Source organism: Grammomys surdaster, unplaced genomic scaffold (genome assembly GCF_004785775.1).
Source record: "Grammomys surdaster isolate TR1022 unplaced genomic scaffold, NIH_TR_1.0 278, whole genome shotgun sequence".
Taxonomy (NCBI): Eukaryota; Metazoa; Chordata; class Mammalia; order Rodentia; family Muridae; genus Grammomys; species Grammomys surdaster.
The window spans coordinates 42,412-68,534 of NW_021604719.1; the positions used below are offsets into that span (position 1 = coordinate 42,412).

The 26,123-nt window shown below is 40.8% G+C and overlaps 1 protein-coding gene and 1 pseudogene across 1 annotated transcript; both read right to left on the reverse strand.

Moving 5' to 3' along the window:
* Positions 1-11,069: 11,069 nt before the first annotated feature.
* Plac8l1 (PLAC8 like 1) lies at positions 11,070-25,711 on the reverse strand. The gene is made up of 4 exons (XM_028777217.1): positions 25,508-25,711; positions 21,016-21,152; positions 12,492-12,628; positions 11,070-11,346 (listed from the first exon to the last, which is right to left on the reverse strand). The coding sequence occupies exons 1-4, from the start codon at positions 25,624-25,626 to the stop codon at positions 11,206-11,208; spliced, it is 534 nt and encodes a 177-aa protein (XP_028633050.1). The 5' UTR covers positions 25,627-25,711; the 3' UTR covers positions 11,070-11,205.
* On the reverse strand, positions 15,554-16,625 carry LOC114629206 (annotated as a pseudogene).
* Positions 25,712-26,123: the final 412 nt, after the last annotated feature.

Consider the following 26,123-nt stretch of genomic DNA (forward strand, 5'->3'; position numbering starts at 1 on the left):
AGATAACCAGATTTCGAGTGGCAAGGGCAAGAACATAAGTAACATAAACCAAGGCTACATGGCATCATCAGAACCCAATTCTCCAACCACAGCGAGCCCTGGATACCCCAACGCACCAGAAAAGCCAGACTCAGATTTAAAATCACATTTCATGGTGGTGATAGAGGACTTTAAGAAGGACATAAATAACTCCCTTAAAGAAATACAAAAGAACACAGGTAAACAGGTAGAAGCCCTTTAAGAAAAAAACACAAAAATCCCTTTCAAAATTACAAGAAAACACAACCAAACAGGTGAAGGAATTGAACAAAGAGAGACAACCCTGGAGACAAAAAACCTAGGAAAGAGATCAGGAGCCATAGATGCAAGCATCACCAACAGAATACAAGAGATAGAAGAGAGAATCTCAGGTGCAGAAGATACCATAGAAAACATTGACATAACAGTCAAAGAAAATGCAAAATGCAAAAAGCTCCTAACCCAAAATATCCAGGAAATCCAGGACACAATGACAAGATGAAACCTAAGGATAATAGGTATAGAAGAGACCCAAGACTCCCAATTTAAAGGGCCAGTAAATATCATCAACAAAATTGTAAAAAACTTCCCTAACCTAAAGAAAGAGATGCCTATAAACATACAAGAAGCATACAGAACTCCAAATAGATTGGACCAGAAAAGAAATTCCTCCTGTCACATAATAGTCAAAATATCAAATGCACAAAGCAAAGAAAGGGAAGCAGTAAGGGAAGGTCAAGTAACATATAAAGGCAGACCTATCAGAATTACACCAGACTTCTCACCGAACTATGAAAGCTAGAAGATCCTAGGCAGATGTCATACAGACCCTAAGAGAACACAGCCACCCACCCACCCATCTCCAAAATTTTAAATTAGACATGCTCCTCTCTAAAGGAAATACAGGGACAAAAAGTAAAGCAGAGACTGAAGGAAAGGCCATCCAGAGATTGCCCCACCTGGGGATCCATCCCACATGCAGACACCAAACCCAGATACTATTGCAAATGCCAAGAAGTGCTTGCTGACAGGAGCCTGATACAGCTGTCTTCTGAGAGGCTCTGCCAGATCCTGACCAATACAGATGCAGATGCTCACAGCCAACCAACAGACTAAGCACAGGGACCCCAATGAAGGAGTTAGGGGAAGAACTGGAGGAGCTGAAAAGGCCTTATTTGGCATCAATGGGTGGGGAGGCCCTTGGTCCTGTGAAGGCTTGATGCCCCAGTGTAGAGGAATGCTAGGGCAGTGAGGTGGGAGTGGGTGGGTGGGTGAGTGAGCACCCTCATAGAAGCAGGGTAAGGGGGGATGAGATGGGGGTTTGCAGAGGGAAAATCAGAAAAGGGAATAACATTTGAAATGTAAATAAATAAAATATCCAAGTAAAAGAAAGTATGGTCAATAATTTTTGTTAAAAGTAAAACCAAACCAAACTAATCTCTGTCTACTAGACTGACTAAAAGCTACTCTTTATTAGGTTCTTTGAATGATTAGAATATTCCCAGTCATGAATAAAAGTTGTAACTATAAAAAAAATGTATTTTAAAAGTTAGTTGGTATACATATAATTTTATTAAAAGCTAAAGCAAATTTGCATACTAATTAGATGGATGTGTTCTTTGGTTGCTACATAAAGATTTGTATTTTACCAGGCATAGTGGCACATGGCTGTAATTCCAGAACCTGGGAAGTGAAAGGACTTGGATCATCAGGAATTCATGGCCATGCTCAGCTATAGTGAGTTCAAGGCCAGTCTGGGATACATGAAACCCTGTCTTCAAAACAACACAAAACAAAAAGTAATTAATTTAGTATAAGAATTTGATATTGGATGACATAAAGTATCTTTACTGTTTTCCAAGTTGATCCATATTCTGATTTTATGATCATCAATACTGAGTGTTGCTTTGCAAAAATACAAGTACACAATGACAGAACTATGTGTCACTTCATCAACTGTTAGAAATGTTGTCTAATCCCAAACCAAAATTAATAATTTTTATGAAACTATCAGCAGCACACAGAGCAATTTTTATTAAACTATTTTATTTATTTATATTCTAAAAGTTGTTCCCCTTCCTGGTTCCCCCTCCTTTAGTTCTTCACCCCATCTCCACCCGCCCACCTACCCCCATCTCACCCCCACCAGTATCCCTCTTCCTTGGAGCATCAAGTTTCCACAGAATTAAGCGCATCCTCTCCCACTGAGGCCAGACAAGGCAGTCTCTGAGAGCTCTGAGGAGCCCAAGTTACTTGGCACTGTTGTTCTTCCTGTGGGATTGCAATCCCCTTCAGATCCTTCAGTCCTTCCTCGACCTCTTCCATATGAGTCTCCAACCTCAGTCCAATGGTTGGCTGTAAGTATCTGCTTTTGTCTCAGTCAGTTACTGGTAGAGCCTCTCAGAGGACAGCCATGCCAAGCTTCTGTCTGCATGGACAATATGGCCTCAGTAATAGTGTCAGGATTTGGTGTACATGCATGGGATGGATCCCAAGTTGGGCCGGTCACTGGGTGGCCTTTCTTTCAGTCTATGCTCCATTTTTGTCCCTGCATTTTCTTTAGACAGGAGCAATTCTGGGTCAGAAATTTTGACTGTGGGTTGGCAACCCTGTCCTTCCACTTGAGTCCCTTTCTATCTACTGGAGATGGACTCTTTGAGTTCCCTCTCCCCACGGTTGGGCATTTTGGCTAAGGTCACCCCCACTGAATCCTGAGAGTCTCTCACCTCCTGGGTCTCTAGTACTTTCTAAAAGGTCCCCCCCACCTCCCACCCCCAGAGGCTGCATATTTTCATTGATTCTCCTGGCCTTCTGGGCTTCTCTATTGTCTCCTATCCCCTATCTGATCTTGTTTCCCCTTTCCTCTCCTCCTGCCCTTTATCCTCCCAGGTCCCTCATTCCTTCTTCCTCCTGTGATTATTTTCTTCTCCCTTCTAAGTAGGATTGATGCATTCTCATTTGGGCCTTCCTGCTTGTTAAAATGCTTATGGTCTGTGGGTTGTATCATAGGTATTCTGTATTTTTTGGCTAATATCCACTTATCAGTGTGTACATACCATGCATGTCCCTTTGAGTCTGGGTTACTTCACTCAGGATGATATTTTCTAGTCCTATCCACTTACCTGGAAAACTCATGATGTCCTCATTTTTAAATAGCTTAATAGTATTCCATTGTGTAAAATGTATCCATTCTTCAGTTGAGGGACATCTGGGTTGTTTCTGGCTTCTGGGTATTACAAATAATGCTACTATAAATATAGTGGAGCATGTGTCCTTGTGATATGGTGGAGCATCTTTTGAGTATATTCCCAGGAGTGGTACAGCTGAGTCTTCAGGTAGAGCTATTTACAATTTTATGAGGAACTGCCAGATTAATTTTCAGAGTGGTTGTTCAAGTTTGCACACCCACCTGCAATGGAGGAGTGTTCCCCTTGCTCCACATCCTCACTACCATGTGCAGTCACTTGAGTCTTTGATCTTAGCCATTCTGACTGGTGTGAGGTGGAGTCTCAGGGTCATTTTGATTTGCATTTCCCTGATGATTAAGGATGTTGAACATTTCTTTAAGTGCTTCTTGGCCATTCAAGATTCCTCTGTTGAGAATTCTCTGTTTAGCTCTGTACCCCATTTTTTATTGGGTTATTTGTTTTTTGGAGTCTAACTTCTTGAGTTGTTTATGTATCTTGGATATTAGCCTTCTATTGGGTATATGGTTAGTGAGGATCTTTTTCCAGTCTGTAGATTGCCATTTTGTCCTATTGATAGTGTCCTTTGCCTAACAGAAGTTTTGCAGTTTGATGAGGTTACATTTGTCAATTGTTGCTCTTAGAACCTGAGCCATTGATGTTCTGTTCAGGAAAGTTTTCCCTATGCCAATGTGTTCAGGGCTATTTCCCACTTTCTCTTCTATTAGATTCAGTGTATCTAGGTCTTTGATCCACTTGGACTTGAGTTTTGTACAAGGAGATAAATATGGACCAGTTTGCATTCTTCTACATGCAGAGTGCCAGTTAGACCAGCACCATTTGTTGAAGATGCTTTATTTTCTGTTGAATGGTTTTGGCTTCCTTGTCAAAGATCAAGTGTCCATAAGTGTGTAGGTATATTTCTGGGTCTTCAATTCTACTCCATTGATTGATCTGTCTGTTTCTGTACCAGTACCATCCAGTTTTTAATCACTATTGTCTCCCAACCAAAAAAAGCCCAGGACCAGATGGCTTTAGTGAAGAATTCTACCAGAACTTCAAAGAAGACCTAATACCAATGCTCCTCAAACTATTCCACAAAGTAGAAACAGAAGGAGCACTACCTAATTCATTCTATGGAGCCATAGTTACTCTGATACCTAAACCACACAAAGACTCAATAAAGAAAAAGACCTTCAGAACAATTTCACTTATGAATATTGATGCAAAAATACTCAATAAAATTCTCCCAAACCAAATCCAAGAACACATCAGAACCATCATTCACCACAATCAAGTAGGCTTCATCCCAGGGATGCAAGGTTGGTTCAATATATAAAAATTCATCAGCATAATCCACTATATAAACAAACTCAAAGAAAAAAAATCACATGATCATCTCATTAGATGCTAAAAAATGCCTTTGGCAAAATCCAACACCTCTTTTTAAATTTTAAAAGTCTTGGAGAGATCAGGAATTTGAGGTCCATACCTCAACATAATAAAAGCAATATACAGCAAACCAACAACCAATATCAACTTAAATGGAGAGAAACTTGAAGCTACCCCACTAAAACTGGGGACAAGACAAGGCTGCTCACTCTCTATCTATTCAATATAGGACTCAAAGCTCTAGCTAGAGCAATAAGACAACAAAAAGAGATCAAGGAACTACAACTTGGAAGAAGTCAAGGTATCACTATTTGCAGATGATATGTTAGTAGTATACATAGACAACCCTAAAATTCTACCAGAAAACATCTACATCTGATAAACAACGTCAGAGAAATGGCTGGATATAAAATTAACTCAAACAAATCAGTAGCCTTCCTTTATACAAATGATAAACAGGATGAGAAAGGGAATAGGGAAATAACACCCTTCACAATGGCCACAAGTAATATAAAATATCTTGGTATAACTCTAACCAAACAAATGAAAAATCTGTATGACAAGAATGTCAAGTGTCTGAAAAAAGAAATTGAAGAAGACCTCAAAAGATGGAAATGTCACCCATGCTCATGGATTGGTAGGATTAGCATAGTAAAAATGGCCATCCTACCAAAAAAAATCTACAAATTCAATGCAATCCCTATCAAAATTCCAACACAATTCTTCACAGACATGGAAAGAGAAATTCTCAACTTCATCTGGAAAAACAAAAAAACTCAGGATAACAAAAACAATTCTCAGTAATCAAAGAACTTCTGGGGGAATCACCATCCCTGACCTCAAGCTGTTCTACACAACAATTTTAAAATGAAACATTCTAACATAATACAACCCAAAGATGTGTGGAGTTGATGTTTACATATTCAGGGAGGATGATAAAAAAATATATCAAGTCTTTGCTTTCCATAATCAACAAGAGCAGAAAAATTTTCCATGTGAATCAAAAGTACTGATATTCATTAATATTCTGTAAGTGGATGTTCATGCAGCATCCAACCATCAGCATTGCATAACATGTCAGCATACTCAGTACATAGTCGCATGTTCAGAACTGGGGTCATACAATGAATGAGTCAAGGGCATGGAAACCATTTGTATTTGCTGAATTTTCATAACCCCTGACATTCAGTTACATAAACCCACACGGGTTGGCAACAACAGCTTAAGAAGCTGTTTGTTACAACATAATGATCAAGAAAATAAAGAACTGTGCCCAAAAACCTCAGATAGAAAACCCCAGGATTGCACAAGATGGATCCCACAGAGTATTGTGTCTACAGAGGGGCTATTTAAATAGAAACAACTGTGTGTTTGTAAAACTACCACAAAGGCAAGCCATTGGAAGATAGTCTGTTCTTGCACGAGCATGTATGTGCACATATGTGTGCATGAGTATGTGCATTGTGTGTGTGTGTGTGTGTGTGTGTGTGTGTGTGAAACTATAATCTAAAACACAACGTCAAAAATACTTGTATGAGGTCTATTTGAACCATACATTTCCATTCCTTCCTTTTAAAAACATTGCCAAGAATGCTGTTTTTAAAAAAGACACAGTACCCTGATTATCAGAGATGACAATGGAGAATATTTATCTTAAAGTTGGACGATCCTAATTTGACACTAAAGCATCCTGCTCAGTCTTCCATCTAGTCCTGCTTCTGAAAACGAGTGAGCACCAGCCAAAGTGTGATTAGAGCAAGGGGTGGACTTTCACAGAAAGTTTCCTTCAATATGATACTAGATCCTGCAGCAACTGTGAGCCACCTATACCTGAGCCCCAGTGAGTGTGCTTGCCAGGGTACCATCAACAGAACTCCACATTTGGGAGACATTTTAATTTTATAAATGGTATACTGAAAAGTTGAGTGGAAACAAGCTGCCCACATAAAAATTGGGGAGTAATATAGTTACCAGGAGTCAGTGACCATATTTCTATAGGGCTTTGTCTTTCTGGCTCTATTGTCTACATCTCCTGTTTTGCCAAAAACAAAGATGACTTCCAACTCTCAACCATGTGAGCAACAAAAATTTGCTCCACATTTTTACACATGCTGTTGTTTTGGGTTTTTTTGTGTTGTTTTGTTTTGTTGTTTCTGGAAACTTTCTACGGCTCGAATGAAAGGTTTCATGAGGATTTAGCCTGTCTTTTGAAGCTAGTTATCCAGTAAACCAAAGTAAAACCATGTGAAAAATCCTTTCATGCTCACCCAATCTAACAGCTTAGAAAAATCTCCCTACTTTCTAAAGTGTTCATGTCTGGACTCAGTTACATTAGACAGATTATAAGTAGTCATGGTCAAGCCGGGCAGTGGTGGTGCACACCTTTAATCCCAGCACTTGGGAGGCAGAGGCAGGTGGATTTCTGAGTTTGAGGCCAGCCTGGTCTACGGTGTGAGTTCCAGGACAGCCAGGGCTATACAGAGAAATCCTCTCTCAAAAAAACAAAAAACAAAAAACAAAAAACAAAAACAAAACAAAAAAAGTGGTCATGGTCAAAAGGTGGTGGGGCAACAGCAAAGGTTAATGTTTGAATATTATAATAAGGTCAGCCATGATTTAGCCTATAATAGATTTCTAACTGTGAAAGACTGAATTCCATCTAAAGTCGTTGCTTTTTATTTCTGCATTTGGTCAGGCAGAGTGGTATCATTTAGGTGGAAATGAACCAAGAGAATAGACTGGGAGAAATATTAACTCCTCTGCAGAAGTTTAAACAGAAGTGCTACAGAGTCTTCTGTCTTTGCTTACATTTTTAAAAATTTAGGGTTTATAAGATCAAAGGATATTTTTGAGTTAATATGTTTGTAAATAATGTTCATAACAGAGTATTAAGTCATTATGGAATATGAAACAAATTCTAGCTGTATAAAATTTGTAAAGAGATAAAAATGGGAATGCATTCCCATTGCAATGCATGGGAAAATGGACACTCAAGGACATCCAAACCTTTCATATTTTTGTTCCCCAAAAAAATTAGAGTATTCCAGGAATGCAGCTGATGTCCTTAGTTTATTCTGTAAATAGAAGAGTGTCGAGGAGCTTTTTGTGCTCACTTGTGTCCTGGGTTTGTGATGCACGACATTCTGTACAGGTGACTTTGGAACGTCTCTTGCTTATGTGTTGGTATCACAGATCCACAGGGAGCCATCGAAGCTTTGTTCCACAGTTTGCATCCTGGTAAACGTAAAGGAATTTCTCTAATATGATAAGCAGGCTGTGCCTTCACTGTTGGATAATTTTCAAGATTTGTACCACAAATTTCACAGTCTCTACAGATTACAGAGTTGGGAAGTTCTTGTATTCTCTGGACAGCTGACAGATAAGAAAAAGCCAACAGTAGCACCAGCCAATCTATATACACTGTCCCCTAGGGCCATACCAGGGTCTCTGTTCTGCTCAGCTCACATAGCTGGTGGGTGCCTGCGGCTGATGATGTTTGATATCAGCTAGTATCTGTCACATGACTGTCTGGCCTTGGATAATGGTGCTCTTAGGGAGCACACATTTTTTTGTCAAGTTCATTTTCTTGGCCTTGACATGTTCTTTTGGAGAAAATCTTAACTTGTGGCTGGAAGCCATCTCCCTTCAGTCATAACTGTGTACTATGTGTGAAGAACTATCCTATAAATTCTGCTTTGTGTGCTATGATTCTATGGTAGACATGTTTTCAGAGCCCAGAGCTTGACTTGCCTAGACCTGTCTCTGATGAAACACTGCTTGCTCTTTACTGATTGGAAGCAGCATGTGAAAAGGAGAACCTCCGGGAAAGGGCCACTCACACATACCCTTTATATTAGCAGAGAGGCAGACTGGGCCAGAGTCCTGTGCATGAGCCGCCATCTTTGCTTCCTTCAGACAGGGTCCATTATGTGAAAGGGCAAAGTTACCTCTAGGCTTCCTTGCCAAGACTAAATATTGTTGCCAATTTGAGCCTGTGAAGTCTAATATGTGTTTTAGCACAAAACAATAAAATCAGATTTATTTCCATTTAACCATCTCGTCCACCAGCCCTGCTTTTTGATGTTACTGGTTGATCACGGCTTAAATATCAACATGGAGTAATTAATGTTTTTCCCAAGAGGTCTAGCTGCTAGCAACTGCTTTGAGCATCCAAAAGTGATTTTGTTTGTTTTGTGTGTGTGTGTGTGTGTGTGTGTGTGTGTGTGTGTGTGTGTGAATGATTAGGGACAGAGACAGGGACAACTAACACTGGCAAGGCTGACTATGTTGAATTCACCTCTGTAGAGAAAGAAATGGTTTGAACAACATGGGGCCTTGAGCATTTCTGTGGCTCAGACTTCTTGTTCTGAAGCGTTCATCAGGAAAAAATGTTGAGGATTGAGTAGCTCAAAATATGCAAAACACTTTTAACTTGTTAATGTTGGGCCATTGAGATGGCTCAGTAGATAAAGACACTTGCTGTGTAAGCCTGGGGATTTGAGTTCCAACCCTGTCACCCACAGTAAGAGGAGAAAATTGACTCCCAAAAGTTGCCCTCTGATCTCCAAGTGCACTCCATGGCACACAAGCACCATGAGTAAACACACAACTCAACACACAATGATAACAATAAACACAATTACTTTTTTTGAAATTGGTTTTTACCCCTGTAGCTTGTTTGTTACATCCACATACCAGACATCCTAGAGACTTATTTTATTTTGAATGATGGCCATTCTACTGCCTCAGTCCCCCAAGTGAAGGGATTGTAGGTGTCAACTATCATTTCTATTAAACTGACTCAGTTATCATCTAGAATTTAATTTTAAAAGAAATTCTATAGGTATAGAGAGATGACTCAGCAGTTAAACCCATTGGCTGCTCTTACAGAGGACCCAAGTTCATTTCCCAATACTCACATGGTAGATCACAACCTTCTGTAACTCCATTTCTGGGGGATCTGATGCCTTCTAGTCTCTGTGGGCATCAGGCATGCAAATAGTACACAGAGGTGCATGTGGAAAAAACACCCATATACACAAAATCATTTTTTTTTTATTTTAAAGGAAATCTTACATCTAGCTGGATAGCTCAGCAGTTAAAAAAAAAAACTTTACGTGCCAACTGTAAGGAAATTAGTACAATTTACTACAAATATAAAATATCAATAGTGCAAGCAGAGTGCTACATGGTTTGACCTTTATAACCCCACAGTCCTATAAGATCGGCGCTACCACCACCCCCTTTAACCATGAGGAACTGAGGCACCGAAGGTAGCAAAACTGCCTACAGATACACAATTAATCGGTATTCATGCTCTCCAGCTATGTGCCCTTGACCTGGCAAGACCTGGATGGACGGCATTACTCACTTCACAAAGGTAAGTGGCTGCCGTACTAGCTTCCTATGGCTGTTGTATAAATTGCCACAAACTTGGTGTCTTGAAACAACAGAGTCTTATTCTGTCACTTTTCTAGAAGCTAAAGTCCAAACGCAAAATATTGGCAGGGCCATGTTTCCTCCAAAGCTCAGAGGGCGGGAGGGGAGGGTTCTCCCTTGCCTCTTCCAGCTTCAGCATCCCTAAGCAGTCCTTGCCTGATGATGGCATCACTCTAATCTCCACCCAGTCTTTCCATGACCATCCTGTGTGTCTCTCCCTCTAAGTCTTCTTTAAAGGTCACTTGTCATCATGCTGCATTAGGCCATACCCTACTGACATCTTAAATTCATCACATTTGCAAAGACTGTTTCCAGATAAGATCTCCTTCATAGGTACCAGAAGTTGTGTTGCAACACACCTTTGTGGAGTGCAAGAAAAGCAGAAAGCTCAATTTAAGTCACAGTTGTTGACCAATTCCGATTTTGAGCATAGAGTAAATACTACAGGTGTTGGAGAAGAGTTCAAGATCACCATGAACTTCAGACTTTCTTCTTTTGCAACTGAGGCTGAAGGAGTTGGGTCACGGGAAGGGCAATGACTCACTGTTTCAAAGATGATGGTGCTTAATTAATCATGCCACACCCATCACTGATACTTTGAGGAAAGTGGGTTGATTCAATAGATACAGAGTAATTTTTTCAATCACACAGGCACCTCTTATAAAAAGGATGGCATCTGGAGAAATAGCTCAGTGGTTAAGAGCACTGGCTGCTTCTCTAAAGGACTCAGGTCCATCTCACAGAGTTCACATGGCAGCTCACAATTGTCTGTAACTTCAGTTCCAGGAAGTCTATGTCATTGGGCATCTACATGGTGCATACACAAACACACACAAACACACACACACACAAAATACACAAATTTTTTTAAAAGAAAGGATGGTATCAGAAAACTAGGAGAAAAGTCAACCTCCCAAAACCCAAGGGATGAGTGTACACATCACTCACCTGGAGAAGGTACTGTGCATGGTTGGACCGAAATAGCAAAGTCAGAAAATACTAAAGATCTCAGTGAAATCATAACGCAGCAGATAGACTAGTGAGCAAACCATTTATTCTCCTAGTCCAGTGAAAATCTATGGAAAACAATACAAACAAACAAAAGAACAATGTTTCTGAGACAGCTTTGGGAGGAAGGTGTAGGAAGAGTGAGGGGGAGGAGGAGGAGCTATCAGACCAGGGTGTCCTTGAGTTCGGGGACTTCACAGATTTCGTAGAGTTGAGAGGTTCTCATCTTGAGTTCTCGGGCCACCTGACAGATGGAGAAAGGCCAGCAACAGTGCACCACCACCCAGTCTTCACAGAGGGTCCCCTAGGGCAAGACAAAATTATACAGGACCATTTCCATCTCTAAGAATGTGCAATGTTTACTGCTGGCCCATCCCACCCTCTGCTTCCAAAATCCCCAAACACTTAAGTTAACACTTCAGATACTGGGTAGACCAAGTGTCTAGCAGTGGCTGGTCAGTTCAGAGCCATGCTCTTTCAATTTTTGACGTGTACCTCTTACTAAAATCTCCTATTTTTCTTTTTAGTGTCTCTTAGACTCGCTATGCTTAACTTTTTGTAGTGGATAAAAAGCTAAAATGGTCTCAGATCCCCATTGTAAAAAGGGATGGGAAGTAAAAAGTAAATCTCCCTTCCCTTCCCTGAAGCTGGGCCCAGCCTGCCTAGAGACAGTCATTGGTTACATTTCCAGGCAAACTTTGCCAGCACGTGTGTGTGTGTGTGTGTGTGTGTGTGTGTGTGTGTGTGTGTGTGTGTGTAAGCAATGTAATACATTTTTATTTGAATAGTTACATAAGCCTATGTCTTGGGTTTTTTTTTTCGTGTAAAAAGATATTTTAGAGAACATCCCCCCAAATACTTAGATACTGTGTGTTAGAGAGAAAGAAGAGTCAATCTGTCTGTCTGTCTGTCTGCATCTGTGTCTGTGCCCAACACAAAAGGTTCCTTTTTGAAAACCATCTGTGCCTGTATATCTTGGCTCTACTGAAAGATAAGGACCCCAGGGAACCTCCCAAATGAAGTCTCCATGTACCACACAGGCTACATGACTGCATCCTCCAAATTAAGTTCTGTTCCATCTGTCATGTCTTGAAGTAATAAGAGACATATGTGGAGTTTTATTTTTGTAGATGGTAGGGGATAGTAGCTATAACCTCCTATTTCTATCCATCTCATGAAGTATAAATTGGCCAGTGGTTTGACCAAGCCTGCTGACCAACAGTCTTCATTATAATTTTTTCTAGGAAATATCTCTTATTATGCAGTTAAGTAATGACTCCTAGAAAATAAAGAAATCAGAACTTTCATCCCCCACAGTTTTCCATTAAGTGTGAATTTGATAAGCATTTTCACCAATTCCCCCCTCCATCACTTTGGGAAATCATAGGTTTGAAAAGCATCCAAGTTTTCATAAAGATTGAGATTCATACATACCTCAGTTGCCCTTACCTGTATCTTATGTCTTTCTCTGGTGCCAATTCTCAATGCAAAAGTAGACCCTGGTAACAGTGGCCAACAAAGACACTCTCCATAATGCCTGGCAATGTCACACTCAAGACACATGGGACAAAGCAGACCCCAGAAACCTGTCAGTTGTACATAAGAGAAAACTAGCATTCTCAGATATTCGGAGAACGACTTCATATCTTAAATAGATTCACAACCCTGTACCATCAATTTCAACACTGCATTGTCTGCCCACAACCAGAGACAGGGAATGAATAAACAATCCTCAAGGCTCAGAGGTAGAAAATTATTACCTAGCCACATCAAAATTGTGTTCTTTGTTGAATATTACCAAAGCTGAATGACACAATTCTGTTAGCATTGATGATGGTAACTGGTTTTTACTCCTTTGTCAAAAATGGTAAGTAATTTTTGAAATAATTGATGCTTGTTATGTTCATCTAATTTCAGTACTTAACATGGACCTAGATTACTAGAATATTCTTGAATAACAGATATCCCTTTCTGTAATAAAGATAGAAAATCTTTTGGGTATACACTGACTCTGCTTCCTATTCTTACCAAGCTTTTATTCTATTTCTCGGATCAGAGATTATTCTAACTTTTGTTAGCTTCACAGAGCCACTGACATTTGTCCATTTTAATCTGTAAACTATTAGGTGATTGGACCCGTGAGTGTCAACTGGAAATGGTCTCCACTTATTAGTTCATTGGCTGTTAACTATTGACATGGGTTGCTACACAGCCTAAATGGACTTTCTAACAGGAGTTCTACTCTAAAGATGTTTGAGGCGACAGAGCCTTTTGAGATTGTAATGGCTGTTGTGAACTTGTTCAGAAGGGAAAAGAAAATACACACACATGGGCAGGCAAATTGTGCATTCCCTTTCATGGCACTCACAGAGCCACTGAAAACTATTAATGGGCCACAAGTTAAGAGATCCTGACCTGCAATTTAGATGTTACATCATTTAACATTACAAGACGACAGTCCTGGTGATTTCAAATAATAGGGACTATGAACCAACAAAAATGCCATGATAGCTAGTCTCTGGAAACACACTGTCTTAGTCACAGTTATCACCGCTGTGATGAAACACCATGACCAAAGCAACTTGGATGTGGGGGAAGGAGTTATTTGGGTTATGTTTTCAAACTGCTCATCACTGAAGGAAGTCAGGACAGGAACTCAAGCAGGGCAGGAACCTAGATTCAGGAGTCAATGATGCAGAGCCCATGGAGGGGTGCTGCTTACGGCATGTTTCCCCTGGCTTGCTCAGTCTGCCTTCTTATAGAACCCAGGGCCACCAGTCCAGGGGTGGTCTTTACCCACAATGTGCTGGACCCTTTCCCATCAATTACCAATTACTAAGAAAATGCCCTGCAAGTTTGTGTTTACAGCCCGGTGTTATGGAGGTATTTTCTTAACTGAGGTTCCTTCCTCTTGATGACTTTAGCTTGTGTCAAGTTAAACTAAAACTCTCCAACATGCATTCTAAACATTTTAATCAATGGTAACTTTATATTCACAAGGGAACAAATCTTAAGTGTTCACTTTGGGTGAGTTTAATAATTACATTCACTTATACATCAGGAACTATGGATTTTTGCTATTCCCCAGTGTTTGTCACATTTCTATACAGTAAATCCCACCCTTTCACCTCTACTCCTGAGGGAAACATAGCCATGACTTTGATCCCCATAAGTAAGTTTTGCCCTCATCTCAAGGGAATAACATTTACTTTTGTAACTATTTTGGTTTTGTATGATATCATGCATTTTTGAAGGGGGGTGTTTTTTGTTTTTGTATTTTTAGATTTACTCATGTTATATGAATCTGTAGTTCTTACTGTTGGATAGATAGTATTTCAGTGTATGAATATTGTACAAATTGTTTATTCTCCTACAAATCAACTTTTTTTTTTTTTTTTTTTTTGGTTTTCGAGACAGGGTTTCTCTGTGTGTGGCCCTGGCTGTCCTGGAACTCACTCTGTAGACCAGGCTGGCCTCGAACTCAGAAATCCACCTGCCTCTGCCTCCCAAGTGCTGGGATTAAAGGCGTGTGCTACCACCACCTGGCACGAATCAACATTTTATAGCTTCATTTATTTATATTAATACCACTATGCTTTATGTGTGTCTATATGCCACTATTTGGACATTTAAATCTTTATATGGACATACCTTTAATTCTATATGTGGATATATGTTTTCTTCTATTTGGGCAGTTTTCTGAAAGTGCAATTGCTAGGCCATATGTTTAATTCTACAAATATAGATGAATAATTGTTCAACGAATCTGTACCATTTCATACCCCAACAACGTCCAAGACATCTAATGGCTTGTCATTGTCACCATCATTTACCATCATCAGAGTTTTTATTTTAGCCATTGGAGCGTATGTACAGTGTTAGTCACTGCAGCTTCTGGTGCACCGGAAACAAAGGTATAGTAGGAACCACGTAGCTGAGAGCAAACTGAGTGTAGTCTCAAGCAATTCTGAGATATTTTAATCTAAATTAAAAAAGAAAATCCCGACTGGAGATACGAATCCATGGGAGTATGTCTGTAGAATGTCCAAGGGTCAGTCCCCAGCCCTGAAAAATAATTCCCATGCACATGAGGAGACTCTACCCAGCACTGACAACTAGCCTGAACAACCAAGGAAAGAGCGAAATTTACGGCAAGAACAGCGGGCTCTCAGCATCGGCAACCTTGAATTAGGGCAATTTGAAATCAATGGCACGTTCTGTGAAGATTATGAAATACTGTAAATTCCCACAAATAAAGCAATTAATTAAAATTTGCTTAATTGTAAAGCTGGCAAATTAAGCACCTGATCGATTCTGTTTCCAAGTCTCTGAGCTGTAAGCACACCGTAAAGAAGCTAATTATGCCTTGGCACTTCTGCACCTCATTGTTAGGATCTACAAGCTGGGTTGGGTTTGTTTGTTTGTTTGTTTGTTTGTTTGTTTCAGCTTTAGGCTTTTAGGAACTTTATTTTCTTTCCCTTTTCCCTTTGTTCAGATGTCTGCAGAGCGGCTCAGGACCACTCAGTGGTGCCTCCAAGCCCTTCGACGTCCTGTGCTGTAGGAGTTGCTGACCAGTTCTCAGTGGCTGGCTGTACACTCCAGTCTTGTATGGGGAACTGCTGGATGGGTACAGAGGGTACCTGCACACTCTCAGACCAGTCGGCCACCTCAGGCTGGGCAGCAATGAACTCAGGAACTGGTGCGTTTCATTTGCCCTGAAATCCTTCCTTGTTCACAGCCTTCTCAGCAGCAGCCTGCTCCTCCTTCTCAATCTCCTCTGGGTCTCTGTAGAAGTCAAGATCAGGCATAACCTCCCATGGGTGCTCACGGGAGACAGTACCTCGCATGCGGAGTACTTCCAGGGCCACCATCCACCACATCAGACGCACTGAATGAGCTCCCTTGTTGCACGGAATGGCAATGTCCACATAGCGCAGGGGAAAATCTGTGTTACACAGAGCAATGGTGGCCAGGTTGACATAAGAGGCCTCTGTGAGAGGCTAGTGATCAGCCCTGGGATCAGTCACCACTAGAAGACATGACTCCCTGAAGGGTGCTTGGATCTGGTTAGTGAAGGTCCCAGGTGTGAAACAGCCAGCAATGGGAGTTGTTCCAGTTGCAGCAGCAAACTTCAGCACAGCTCACTGGCCAGTGTTCCTGGAGATGACACTGACAGCAGTGTTCTCAATGACAACAACAGCATCTCCCAGGGCTCTCCCAGGTCCTCTTCAGATAGATTTATTATTTACTTATTTATTTATTATTTGTATGAGTACACTGCAGCTGTCTTCAGACACACATGAGAAGAGTGCATTGGATCCCATCACAGATGGTTGTGAGCCACTACGTGGTTGCTGGGAATTGAACTCAGGACCTCTGGCAGAGCAGTCAGTGCTCTTAACTGTTGAGCCATCTCTCCAGCCCCCTCTTCAGATTTATTATGTAGATGCCATCAGTTTTCCTTTTGTTGATGTGCTGCTGCATCTGAAAGTCAAGGTTGGTGCCACCTAAGTGAGTTCCTGCAGCAAACAATTTGAGGACATCCCCCTCTTTCATCTGCAGGACTTCAAGGGCTCTGGACATTGTCTATGTTTCCCTTTAAGTTACAATGGGAATCAAGAATAATGCTATATGGACCCATCCCTGGACAGCACAGAAAGGAAAGGCTGATTTTAGTAGCAGCAGCAGCAGCAGCAGCAATCTTTCTGTCAGATAGCCATGCTATGTAAGTGTGCTTTTTAGATATTCATCTTACTTTTCTACTGAGGTGAGCTCAGTAGCTTATAAAAGAAAGCATTTAATTTGAGAGCTCATGTTCCAGAGGGTTAGAGCCCTTACCCATGATGGTGGGGAGCATGGAAGCAGACAGGCAGACATGGAACTAGAACAGTATCTGAGAGCTTATGTCTGATCGACAAATGAAAGGCAGAGAGGGAGCTAACTGGGAATGGTGTGAACTTTTGAAACCTCAAAGCTCATTCCCTCTTAAAAAAAATAATAATAACGCTTCTTTCAATAATGCCACACCTCCTAATCCTTCCCAAACAGTTCTACCAACTGGTGTGCCAAACATTCAAACATATGAGCCTATGGGGGATGTTCTCATTCAAACCACAATAATCAAATTCAATCACTTTGAAATAGAGTTTATCTGTGGTTTATAAAAAATATATGAAGCCCTAACTTTTATTCCACAATAGCTAATTTCCACACAGAGTTCACTGTGTACCAAGCTCTCACTAAAAACATCTTGTATATATTAGTTCACTTAATCTTCAAAATAATCATATAAACTAGGCACTTTAAAGGCCTACATAATAGCTTGCCTTATAACTGCAGTACTTGTGGGACTCAGACAATAGGATCATGAGTTCAAGGACAACCTGGAATATATAGGAAATTCCAGGACAGTCTGTGCTTACTAAGACCCTATCTCAGAAAACCAATTGATGAATAAAATAGGTCTTCTTGCTATACCCATTTTACAATTAGTTCACCTAATCTCCAAAAGAATTGAGCAATTCTCCCGTAAGTTTATAACATTATTAGGGAAGGATGAAACCAGACTCCTACTATTACATATATGTCCATATGTTCTCATGTTTTACATTTTCATCCTACCGTAACACATGTGGATTTGTGTATTCCAGGACAGTATGCTTGTTATCACTATTATTATGCCTGTGGAACTATCTGAACTCGTGTGAATCCTTTTGGAAGAAGCCTCTAGGTCAAGTGTCACTGACTCTGCCTGGTGAGGAATGTGGTTGGAGTTGAGGATGCTTCGACTAGACCCCAAAAAGAGATGCACAAGAATAGAAGGATGGTGTCCTTTTTCTGAAGTGGGAGGCTTTGCAGTGATATCTAAGGCCAGGGTTAGCATGTAGAATATGGGGTGGGGGACTCTTATAAAATCCATATACAAAAAAAGATATGAGAGAAGAAAATGGCGCAGGGCATGAGGGGGTAGCTTGCTGAAAAGCAAATATCAATGGCCAACAGTAATGTCATTAGAAAGGCATATTAATACTATCAGAAGGCTCTTGCTCCTCACAAGAATGCTCCTTTTTAATATATGCTTGGGGACTTAGATTAACAATACATGGATGTGGAAATTGGCTTAATCACATTAGATGATAAAGTTGCTCAGTCTAGTGAAATTCAAAGTCCTCTAGGAATGAATAATTTCACTTATCAGCACCCAGAGTCATGCTATTCAACTGCACACAAAAGGATCTACAAGGATAGTCACTGCAGCACTGTCTGTATCATAAATTTTTTTAAGTGTATGTCAGTGGACTAAAGACCAAATGAAACGTGAGTGTGTAACCACTAAGAATGTGGCAAAAGGACTGGAGAGATGGCTCAGCAGTTAAGTGGTAGTTGTACAACCACAAGGACCTGAGGTTCCCAGCACCCACGTAACAAGCCAGTAGACGTACCTTAAACACCAGGACTGCGGAAAACAGAGACAGGTGTCCTGGGGCTTGACGGACGCCAGCCAAGCTCTAGGTTCAATGAGAGACCCAGTCTCAAAGGAATAAAGAGGAGTGTGATAAAGGAAGATATCAGATGCCTGCCTCTGGCTTCTGCCCATGCACACTGGTGCACACACCTGCACACACATACATTTTTTTTCTAAAAGGATGTAGTAAAAGATAAATAATACCAATATAGCTAAGTCTGTAAGACTGATTTGAATTTTTAAAAAATCAAATTGCACAATGGGTACTGCCTAATACCATTTATGCTTTGCTTAAAGAGTTACAAAGCAATAGCATGTATTGCTAACGGATACACAGGTAGACACAGAGGAAAATACCTAGAGGGAAATGTTCCAAACTGATTTCTGTTGTTGCTCTTGTTTGCAAGCACAAACTGATATTTTACAAAGAGACATGGGTCCGTTTTCTGTAACATCTCATTTATATATGGTGAATGTATCAATGGGTTATTAGTCCTGTATTTTCTTCTTTAACAGAGCTCAAGGACAGTAGTGATTTGTGGCATACATTTGGCCTCTTTCTTTATACCTACAAGTTTGGTGGTTACACCAACTCCTCAGCCTACCTAAATCCAGGTCTATTCTCTCCCCTTGTGTGTGGATTGCCATCCTTCTGCCTCACAGGCAAATCAAGATAAAGACAAGAAGCTGCAGTGTGGAGGCCCAGAGAGCAGAAGTAGGAAACCAGGTGGACAGTTGAGTGTTCCACATTTCAGTTCAGTTATTCCAAAGGAACTGAACCTTCCAATACTAGGACACTTTAGAGAGGAGTGGAGTGTGCTCGTGTGTTGCCAGTGGGAGTGTGAATTAGTTCACCTTCCAGAAGGAAAGCCACTAGGCAACTTCATGATTTAAAGTGGCATGTTCTGTTTGGTCAGCAAATTTACCCACTAGCTATTACCCAAGACAGAAATCTTCACGCCATGCAAAAATGACATCTGAATAAGCATAGTCACACAGCATTGGTTTGAATAAACCACATAAAGGTCTACCAATAGGGGTTTCTGCATAAACAAACCATGGTACAAGGGGATCCATAAAGCAATTGAAGAAATTAGCTCCAGATGTGCTTATGTGGTGTTTACAGCCTAAATGTGTGGTGAAATTAAAACAGAGGTGCAAAGTAATGTGAATTTACAGTCCTTCCATTTGTGTAAATTATGTACACACGTAAGTAAAGAAATCTGGAGGTAGGAAGGATGAGTTAAAATATCCAAGGGGTATAACTATAGTTGCTATTCTATCCTTTGGCCATCTTTTATTTTTTTTCTGTTTTATAAATGGTGCTTTTAAATTTTAAAGTATATTTCCTTTTAAAACTTTCCATAGCCTTCTAAGTGTGTGTACTCTATCTGGATTCTTAATGTAAAAGTAGCTGTCTCTGGGAAGAATGGGGTGGACAGAAAGTAGGACACAGTGCTTGCTTCTCATGAGTTCTGGGGACCCTGATACATAGCACCTGAGATAAATACTGACTCAGTGTACCTTTGCTCTAGGTCAGGGGTCAGTCATGAAATGAGATCCTCTTGAAAACTGGATGAGATCCAGAAAAATGCTCAGTCAACAAAGGGAGTTTCCTTTCAGATCGTTCTTGTTGATGCAAGAGTGATACATAATCTTCACGGAGATATTAAAGAGATAATGAAGACTGAAACATATGTCAGCCTGCCATCAGGAGACATCTGCTGTAAATGCTTGTATTTGTATCCTTCTATCCTTTACTTCTAAATGCTTTCAACACCTCCAGATGCAACCTAGTGAACACAGTTGGGCACTCACTCGGCTTCTTGAATCCAAAACCACATGTAAGCCAGGTATAGAACCATGCACCCTCAGTCCCAGCACTCAGGAGGTAGAGGCAGGGGGATTTCTATGAGTTCCAGACCAGCCAGGGAAACACGGTGAGACCCTGTCTCAGAAAATAATAAATGAATAAAAGTAAAACTATACACAAAATACCTTTTTACCCATTAAATGTCACTCCTACATGACTTTTCATGGCTGTGTAATAATTCAGTGGGCGAATATGATATGCTTACTGTCCCAAGCGTTGCTACAGTAATGCTATGTAACCAATGCTGCAGTTTTAATGTTCCCGGTAAACTTTGCAGAGAATTTATTTCATTAGACTAAGCTCCTAGAAATGTAGTTATCAGGTCAATAATGGATGAGGAAAGCTATTTTAGTATCTCTGTCAACAATGGATTTTATCATTAAAAAAGTCTTTGAAAATACCACACTTATCCTATGAATAGATATACATTGTTGAAAAGCACTTTTTTTTTCTTCAACTTAGGAGTAGGCTTGAGACACTAGACTAGTTGAGCTTTTCAGAAGTCATTTACTTTTTGACCTCGTGTTGGGGTAGCTTTTCCTCAGGGTTAGGGGGGGTGGGTGGACTGAGAGGTGGAGTGGAGGAAGTTGGGAGAGAATAGAAAAGAGGTGCATAAGTAAAACGGAAACCCATACAGATTTTCCTGTCTCTGCAGACACTGAAGAGGCCGGTGCTCCAGTCCCCACCAGTCTGCACAATGGCTGTGACTGTGGTCCTGCCACTGGCTCCACGGATCGGCTGCTTCACCACAACACGAGCTGGCACGTGGCTCCTGGAGAGTCAAGGACAGTAACTAGTTAACAAAAATGCTGCAGAATGATAACCATTAATCAAGACAGAAAAAGAAAGAGGAGATCAGAGACCCATGGTCTGACTCCACCATCTCACTCTTTCAGCATGCCTTCTCTGACTTTTTTTGGGGGGGGATGGGGGTCTTACTAAGAAGAAACTTGTCACTCAAGCTCAATATCCAACCTACCAGCTCAGTGTTTGCCAGGATTTCATAGTAGTTAAATTCACAAACTTGAAACAAAGACATCAGCTCAGATCCCAGCATGCCCCTCCATGGTGACATGATCTCAGCTAAATGGTTTAAACTCCCTACTTCCTGTTAGTTCAGATGGGTAAACTATCTGCTGAGACTTATTTTATAAGTTGAAAGCCTATTATTGGGCTGAAGAGATGGCTCAGTGGTTAAGAGCACTGACTGCTCTTAAGGAGGTCCTGAGTTCAATTCCCAGCAACCACATGGTGGCACACAACTATCTGTGATAGGTTCAGATGCCCTCCTCTAATATGTCTGAAGACAGTGACAGGGTACTCATACATAAAATAAATAAAAAATAAAATCTTAAAAAAGGAAGAAGAAGAAAAGAAAAAAAAAGAAAGAAAGCCCATTGTTAGTGTACTGTCTCCAGAGGGAACATTGCAAGGGGATATAAGCTATAGCCCAGGAATTATGCACCTTTATTGAAGAGAAAATGACTAAGTGAGCACCTGGAAACCTGAGGGGGGCCACTGGAGTCCACACGTGGATGAGCTCAATACAGAACATTCCACAACTGCACCACAAAGTTTAGTTTGGCGTTGATTTTCCCTGAAAGGCATGAATATTTCCCCTTTCTGTAATTCTAAATTAGGAAATGAATCCTCAAGGGACTAGGCTCCAATAGTGAGGGGAGGGGAAAAATTCCCTCTTATTTCTGAGGTGGAAAGATTTGCCTGGATTTCAGCCAGGGAAAGGTGCCATTTGGTGAAGATAAGCTGCTTCAAGCTTCATGGGAAAGTCAGGTCAATTTGGAGTCAACTTGGGACCTAGAATGAGTCTGAGCCTGCATAGTGTTGTCATTATCCTGTTATGTGCCTCTCTTAAGGCAAGCCCCACGAAGTGTTTGCACCTGATTGCTAATGTGCTTTGGAAAATTAAGGAAGGATCTTGCCTCTCATTTACAACAAAATAAACAAGATACAATACTGTTTCCCCAGGAACCATTGTTACAGTAAGTCACCAAGTTCTAGATGCCCTAGACCTGAAAGTGAAATGTGTCTGAACAATCATAAATTATTATTACCCTAGGGAGACCTTCAGACTTGAACCCATAAGTTCAATGAGAGGTTATGATATCATGATATGTCTTCTCCATCAAACAAATACTGTCTGCTAGAGCTGAACATGAAATGTCCCCTATAGACTTGTGTTGAAGTTAGTGGTTTGATTTTGAGATGTTCTGGAAACAGTAAGGCCTGTTTGGAAGATGTGTTTCATTGGGATCATGCCTCTAAAGGTTGCCTCTGTAGGGACCTTTCCCTCCCTCCCTGATTCCTATCTACCCTAATGTACACATTATCTTCCTTCATACATTCCCACTATATGACTTCAACAAGGGCCCATATGCAATGAGGCTAAAAAACTATGGGTTAAAAAATTTCTGTAACCATAAGCCAAAATACTAAGTCTCCCTTTCAGTTGTTTATATCATGCATCCTGTCACAGTGACAAGATGTGACAAAGTGACAAATCCCAAGCATCATCAAACAGGACAGCTTGTTGAAAGAAACTCCAAAGCTTTCCCGAGACCAACTGGGGTTTCCAAAGAAGTCCAGAAGTCAGTACCACAACAGTTTTGTAGGTAATTCCCAAGCAAGTGTTCTACTACCGCCTTATGCAGTGGGTCTGGAGGCCATTGGTGACTGCAATAGCTTCCAAGTCTTCACCAGCTAGGTGATGTCCATGTAACAGGAATGGCAAGGAAACAGAACAGGAGATAGACAAGAAGGGAGGATGCTTGAAATACACCAAGTCCAATGATCCAGTGAGTCATCCTACACCGGGAAACTGCTCAGAACTGTGCAGTGGGTCCCCAGAGCATTCTTCATCCCATTATCTGACAGGCATTACAGAGAATACTTAAGGTCTCATTAGCAATTTAAGATCCTGCATGTTCTTGAGACTCAGGAAAAAGGTATAAAATATAAATCAATGCTAAATTAAACACTAAAAGTTAGCTTTATGTCCATGTCATTGTCAAATAGAACTCATGAATTTTGTTGTTTGGTGCATTTTTGTTTTTGTTTTTGTTTTTTTGGTTGTTGGCTTTTTTTTTAAGATTTATTTATTTACTTGATCTGTATGGGTGCTCTATCTGCATGTACACCTGCATGTCAGAAGAGGGCATCAGATCCCATTACAGATGGTTGTGAGCCACCATGTGGTTGCTGGGAATGAACTCAGGACCTCTGGTAGAGCAGACAGTGCTCTTAACCTCTGAGCCAACTCTTGAGCTCTGTTTTTGTTTTTGAGTCAGGGTCTCACGAGGTAGTCCTGGCTAGCCTAGAACTCACAGAGATGAATCTCCTTCTGCCTACAGAGTGCTGGCCTATGCTACCACACTCACTCTAACTCACAAATAGTGTATTACATTTAAAAACACATTTAAGCTTTCTTGTTTCTCAAAACTTCCCAGAGGCATGGCTGCTGAAAAGCAGAAGTCAATGGCTAATTAGTTCCTTGTAATCAGATAATATCAAGCCAAATTTGTAAAAGAACCTTTTCACTTGCCTCTCAGATGCCTGTGAGGAAAAAGAGAGTCATGACATGTGTACGTGTTCATGTTTGTTCTGAAGTGAGTTAGGAGTTATTTCTGTGGATTGACATGTACAGTGAAATGTATATTTAGTCCCCAGACTCCAGGATGGCTGTATATGGAAATGATTCATAGACTCACAGAAAGCAAACTTTGGTGGTCCAGAAGGATGGGATCCTGAGTTAACAGAACTGATGAAGGGAGAGGTCTCTGCTTATATATAGGAAAAACCAAGACAGCACTATATGAGCCAGGAGAGGCCTCAAAAACCAGCCGTGCTCCTCCAAGCCCAGACTTCCAGCCTCCAGAACAGAATGAATTCTCATTAATTCCACCTGACCCAGGGTTGGTTTGTTTGTTTGTTTGTTTGTTTGTCATAGATAAACATTTGAAACTGGTCCTGAAGAATTCCCTTTCATACTGGTCCTATTCCACCTCTTTCTGTGTGAGCTCCTTGTTGCCAGGGGACACATGCTGTTGCTCCTCTTTGTGTGCCCAGCATCCAGCACTCTACTCTGAAACTGAGTGCATATTTGATAAATATTTGCTGATTGGATCAAATAGATTCACTGTGTCTTCTATTCTATTTGAGCCTTTCTCAAATCTAGCTCCTCTGAGCTAAATTATGCAACTTGAACTGTGTTCCAATTCTGTAGCAGAGGACATAACTCTCAGGTGTGAACCTGATGAAATAAAAGCAGAGGGCGGCCTAAAAGCTTTCTGCATCTGTCTACACAATCCAAGGCATTTCCTTCTCCATGTGATGCCTATCTGTGCGGCGTCCGTCATTATGCTAAGAGCTTCAATCATCTCTGATTTTAGTGGAGGGATTTCTGAGGGCTGAGCACCTGGATAAGATTTTTTCCTGAAATGAACCATTTACAGCTTGCAGCCGTAGACAAGAAATTTTTGCTTCTATCTTAAAATTATGTGCAGAACGCCTTTTATCACAGCAAGGAAGCCAGTCTTCTATCTAGTAACTGAGAAAGGTAACTTTGACTTGTTGGGGAAAAAATTACGTGTGTGTGTGTGTGTGTGTGTGTGTGTGTGTGTGTGTGTGTGTGCGTGCATGCGCACGCGTGCCTAGTTTTGAATTAATTAAGAACTCTAACACTCTAAATCTTTGGTGACTTTATATTAAAATGTTTATAGATTCTGGATAAAATGTTTCAGTTTAAGCTTATTGCTCATCTGTTAAAATAATGCCAGTCCCTCCCTATGTACTTTCTATGTGCCAGGCATTTAGTAGTCCCATTAAGAATACGAAGATGACTAGGTGTGACAGTGCACACCTGTAATCCGGTACCTGGGAGAGTAAGGCAGGAGAATTGAGACCATCCAAGTCCGAATAACAAGATCTTATCTATCAAAATCTCCTTCCACAAGCCAAGCACAGTTACCCCCTTTTCAAGTACACATGACAATAGGTAACTCCCACTTTCCCCACAAGCCACTATTCTTTCCCTGGCTCCTTTTACAAAGAGGTTGGCTAAATGTTCCAACTAACAGCAAAACCTGAGTGGACAGTCATCTGAGTTCCTACCTCAAGTCCGAGACTAAATGCTCGTCTTCAGAGGGCATGCGTGAGAAGAGTGGTACACGTGTACTGAGCAAGGAAATGTCCTCGCACCACCTGGAGAAATGATGTCCCAGCCAGCTCATAGTTAGAAGTGTCTTCTTGTCACCTGGCTATCCTTTCCCTTGGACAATAAGGAGACTGACTCTAAACTCAGATTCAAATCAAAGGGGAGCATGCCTTTAAAAGAATGTTACCTTGGTATTCTGGAACCCGAGGTCATAGCAGTCTGGTAGACATTGCCGAGGTCATAGCAGTCTGGTAGACATTGTACTTTTTTTAAAGACAGCACATGCCCAACTGAGGGTCTGTCCTTTTTGTCTAGTCTGAAGGGAAAGGCTGGTGGAGATACACTCTACTAAGTATTCATCTTGCTAAGTGCCGCTAAGCACTTTTCTATCCTATTAGGCAAGGCTTCATCAACAAGACCAGGGGTTCAATCCTGAAAGATGACACAATTCCATAACTTACCCAAAAAGCAGGGTGAGAAGTCTTCTAGCCTGGGGATTGCTTATCAAGAAAAAAAATAATCTTCAAAGGATCAGAAAACCATTAAGAAAAATGATTGAGGACAGACTATCCC

Bases quoted from the DNA above. Each gene is read 5' to 3' on its own strand.
- Plac8l1 (XM_028777217.1), bottom strand. From the start codon at position 25,626: ATGAGCTGGCTGGGACATCATTTCTCCAGGTGGTGCGAGGACATTTCC. The intron at 21,153-25,507 runs GTAGGAACTCAG...TTGACTCTCCAG, and splicing joins CATTTAGTCTCGGACTTGAG to GAGCCACGTGCCAGCTCGTG. The intron at 12,629-21,015 runs GTATGGGTTTCC...TACAACTGACAG, and splicing joins CTGCAGAGACAGGAAAATCT to GTTTCTGGGGTCTGCTTTGT.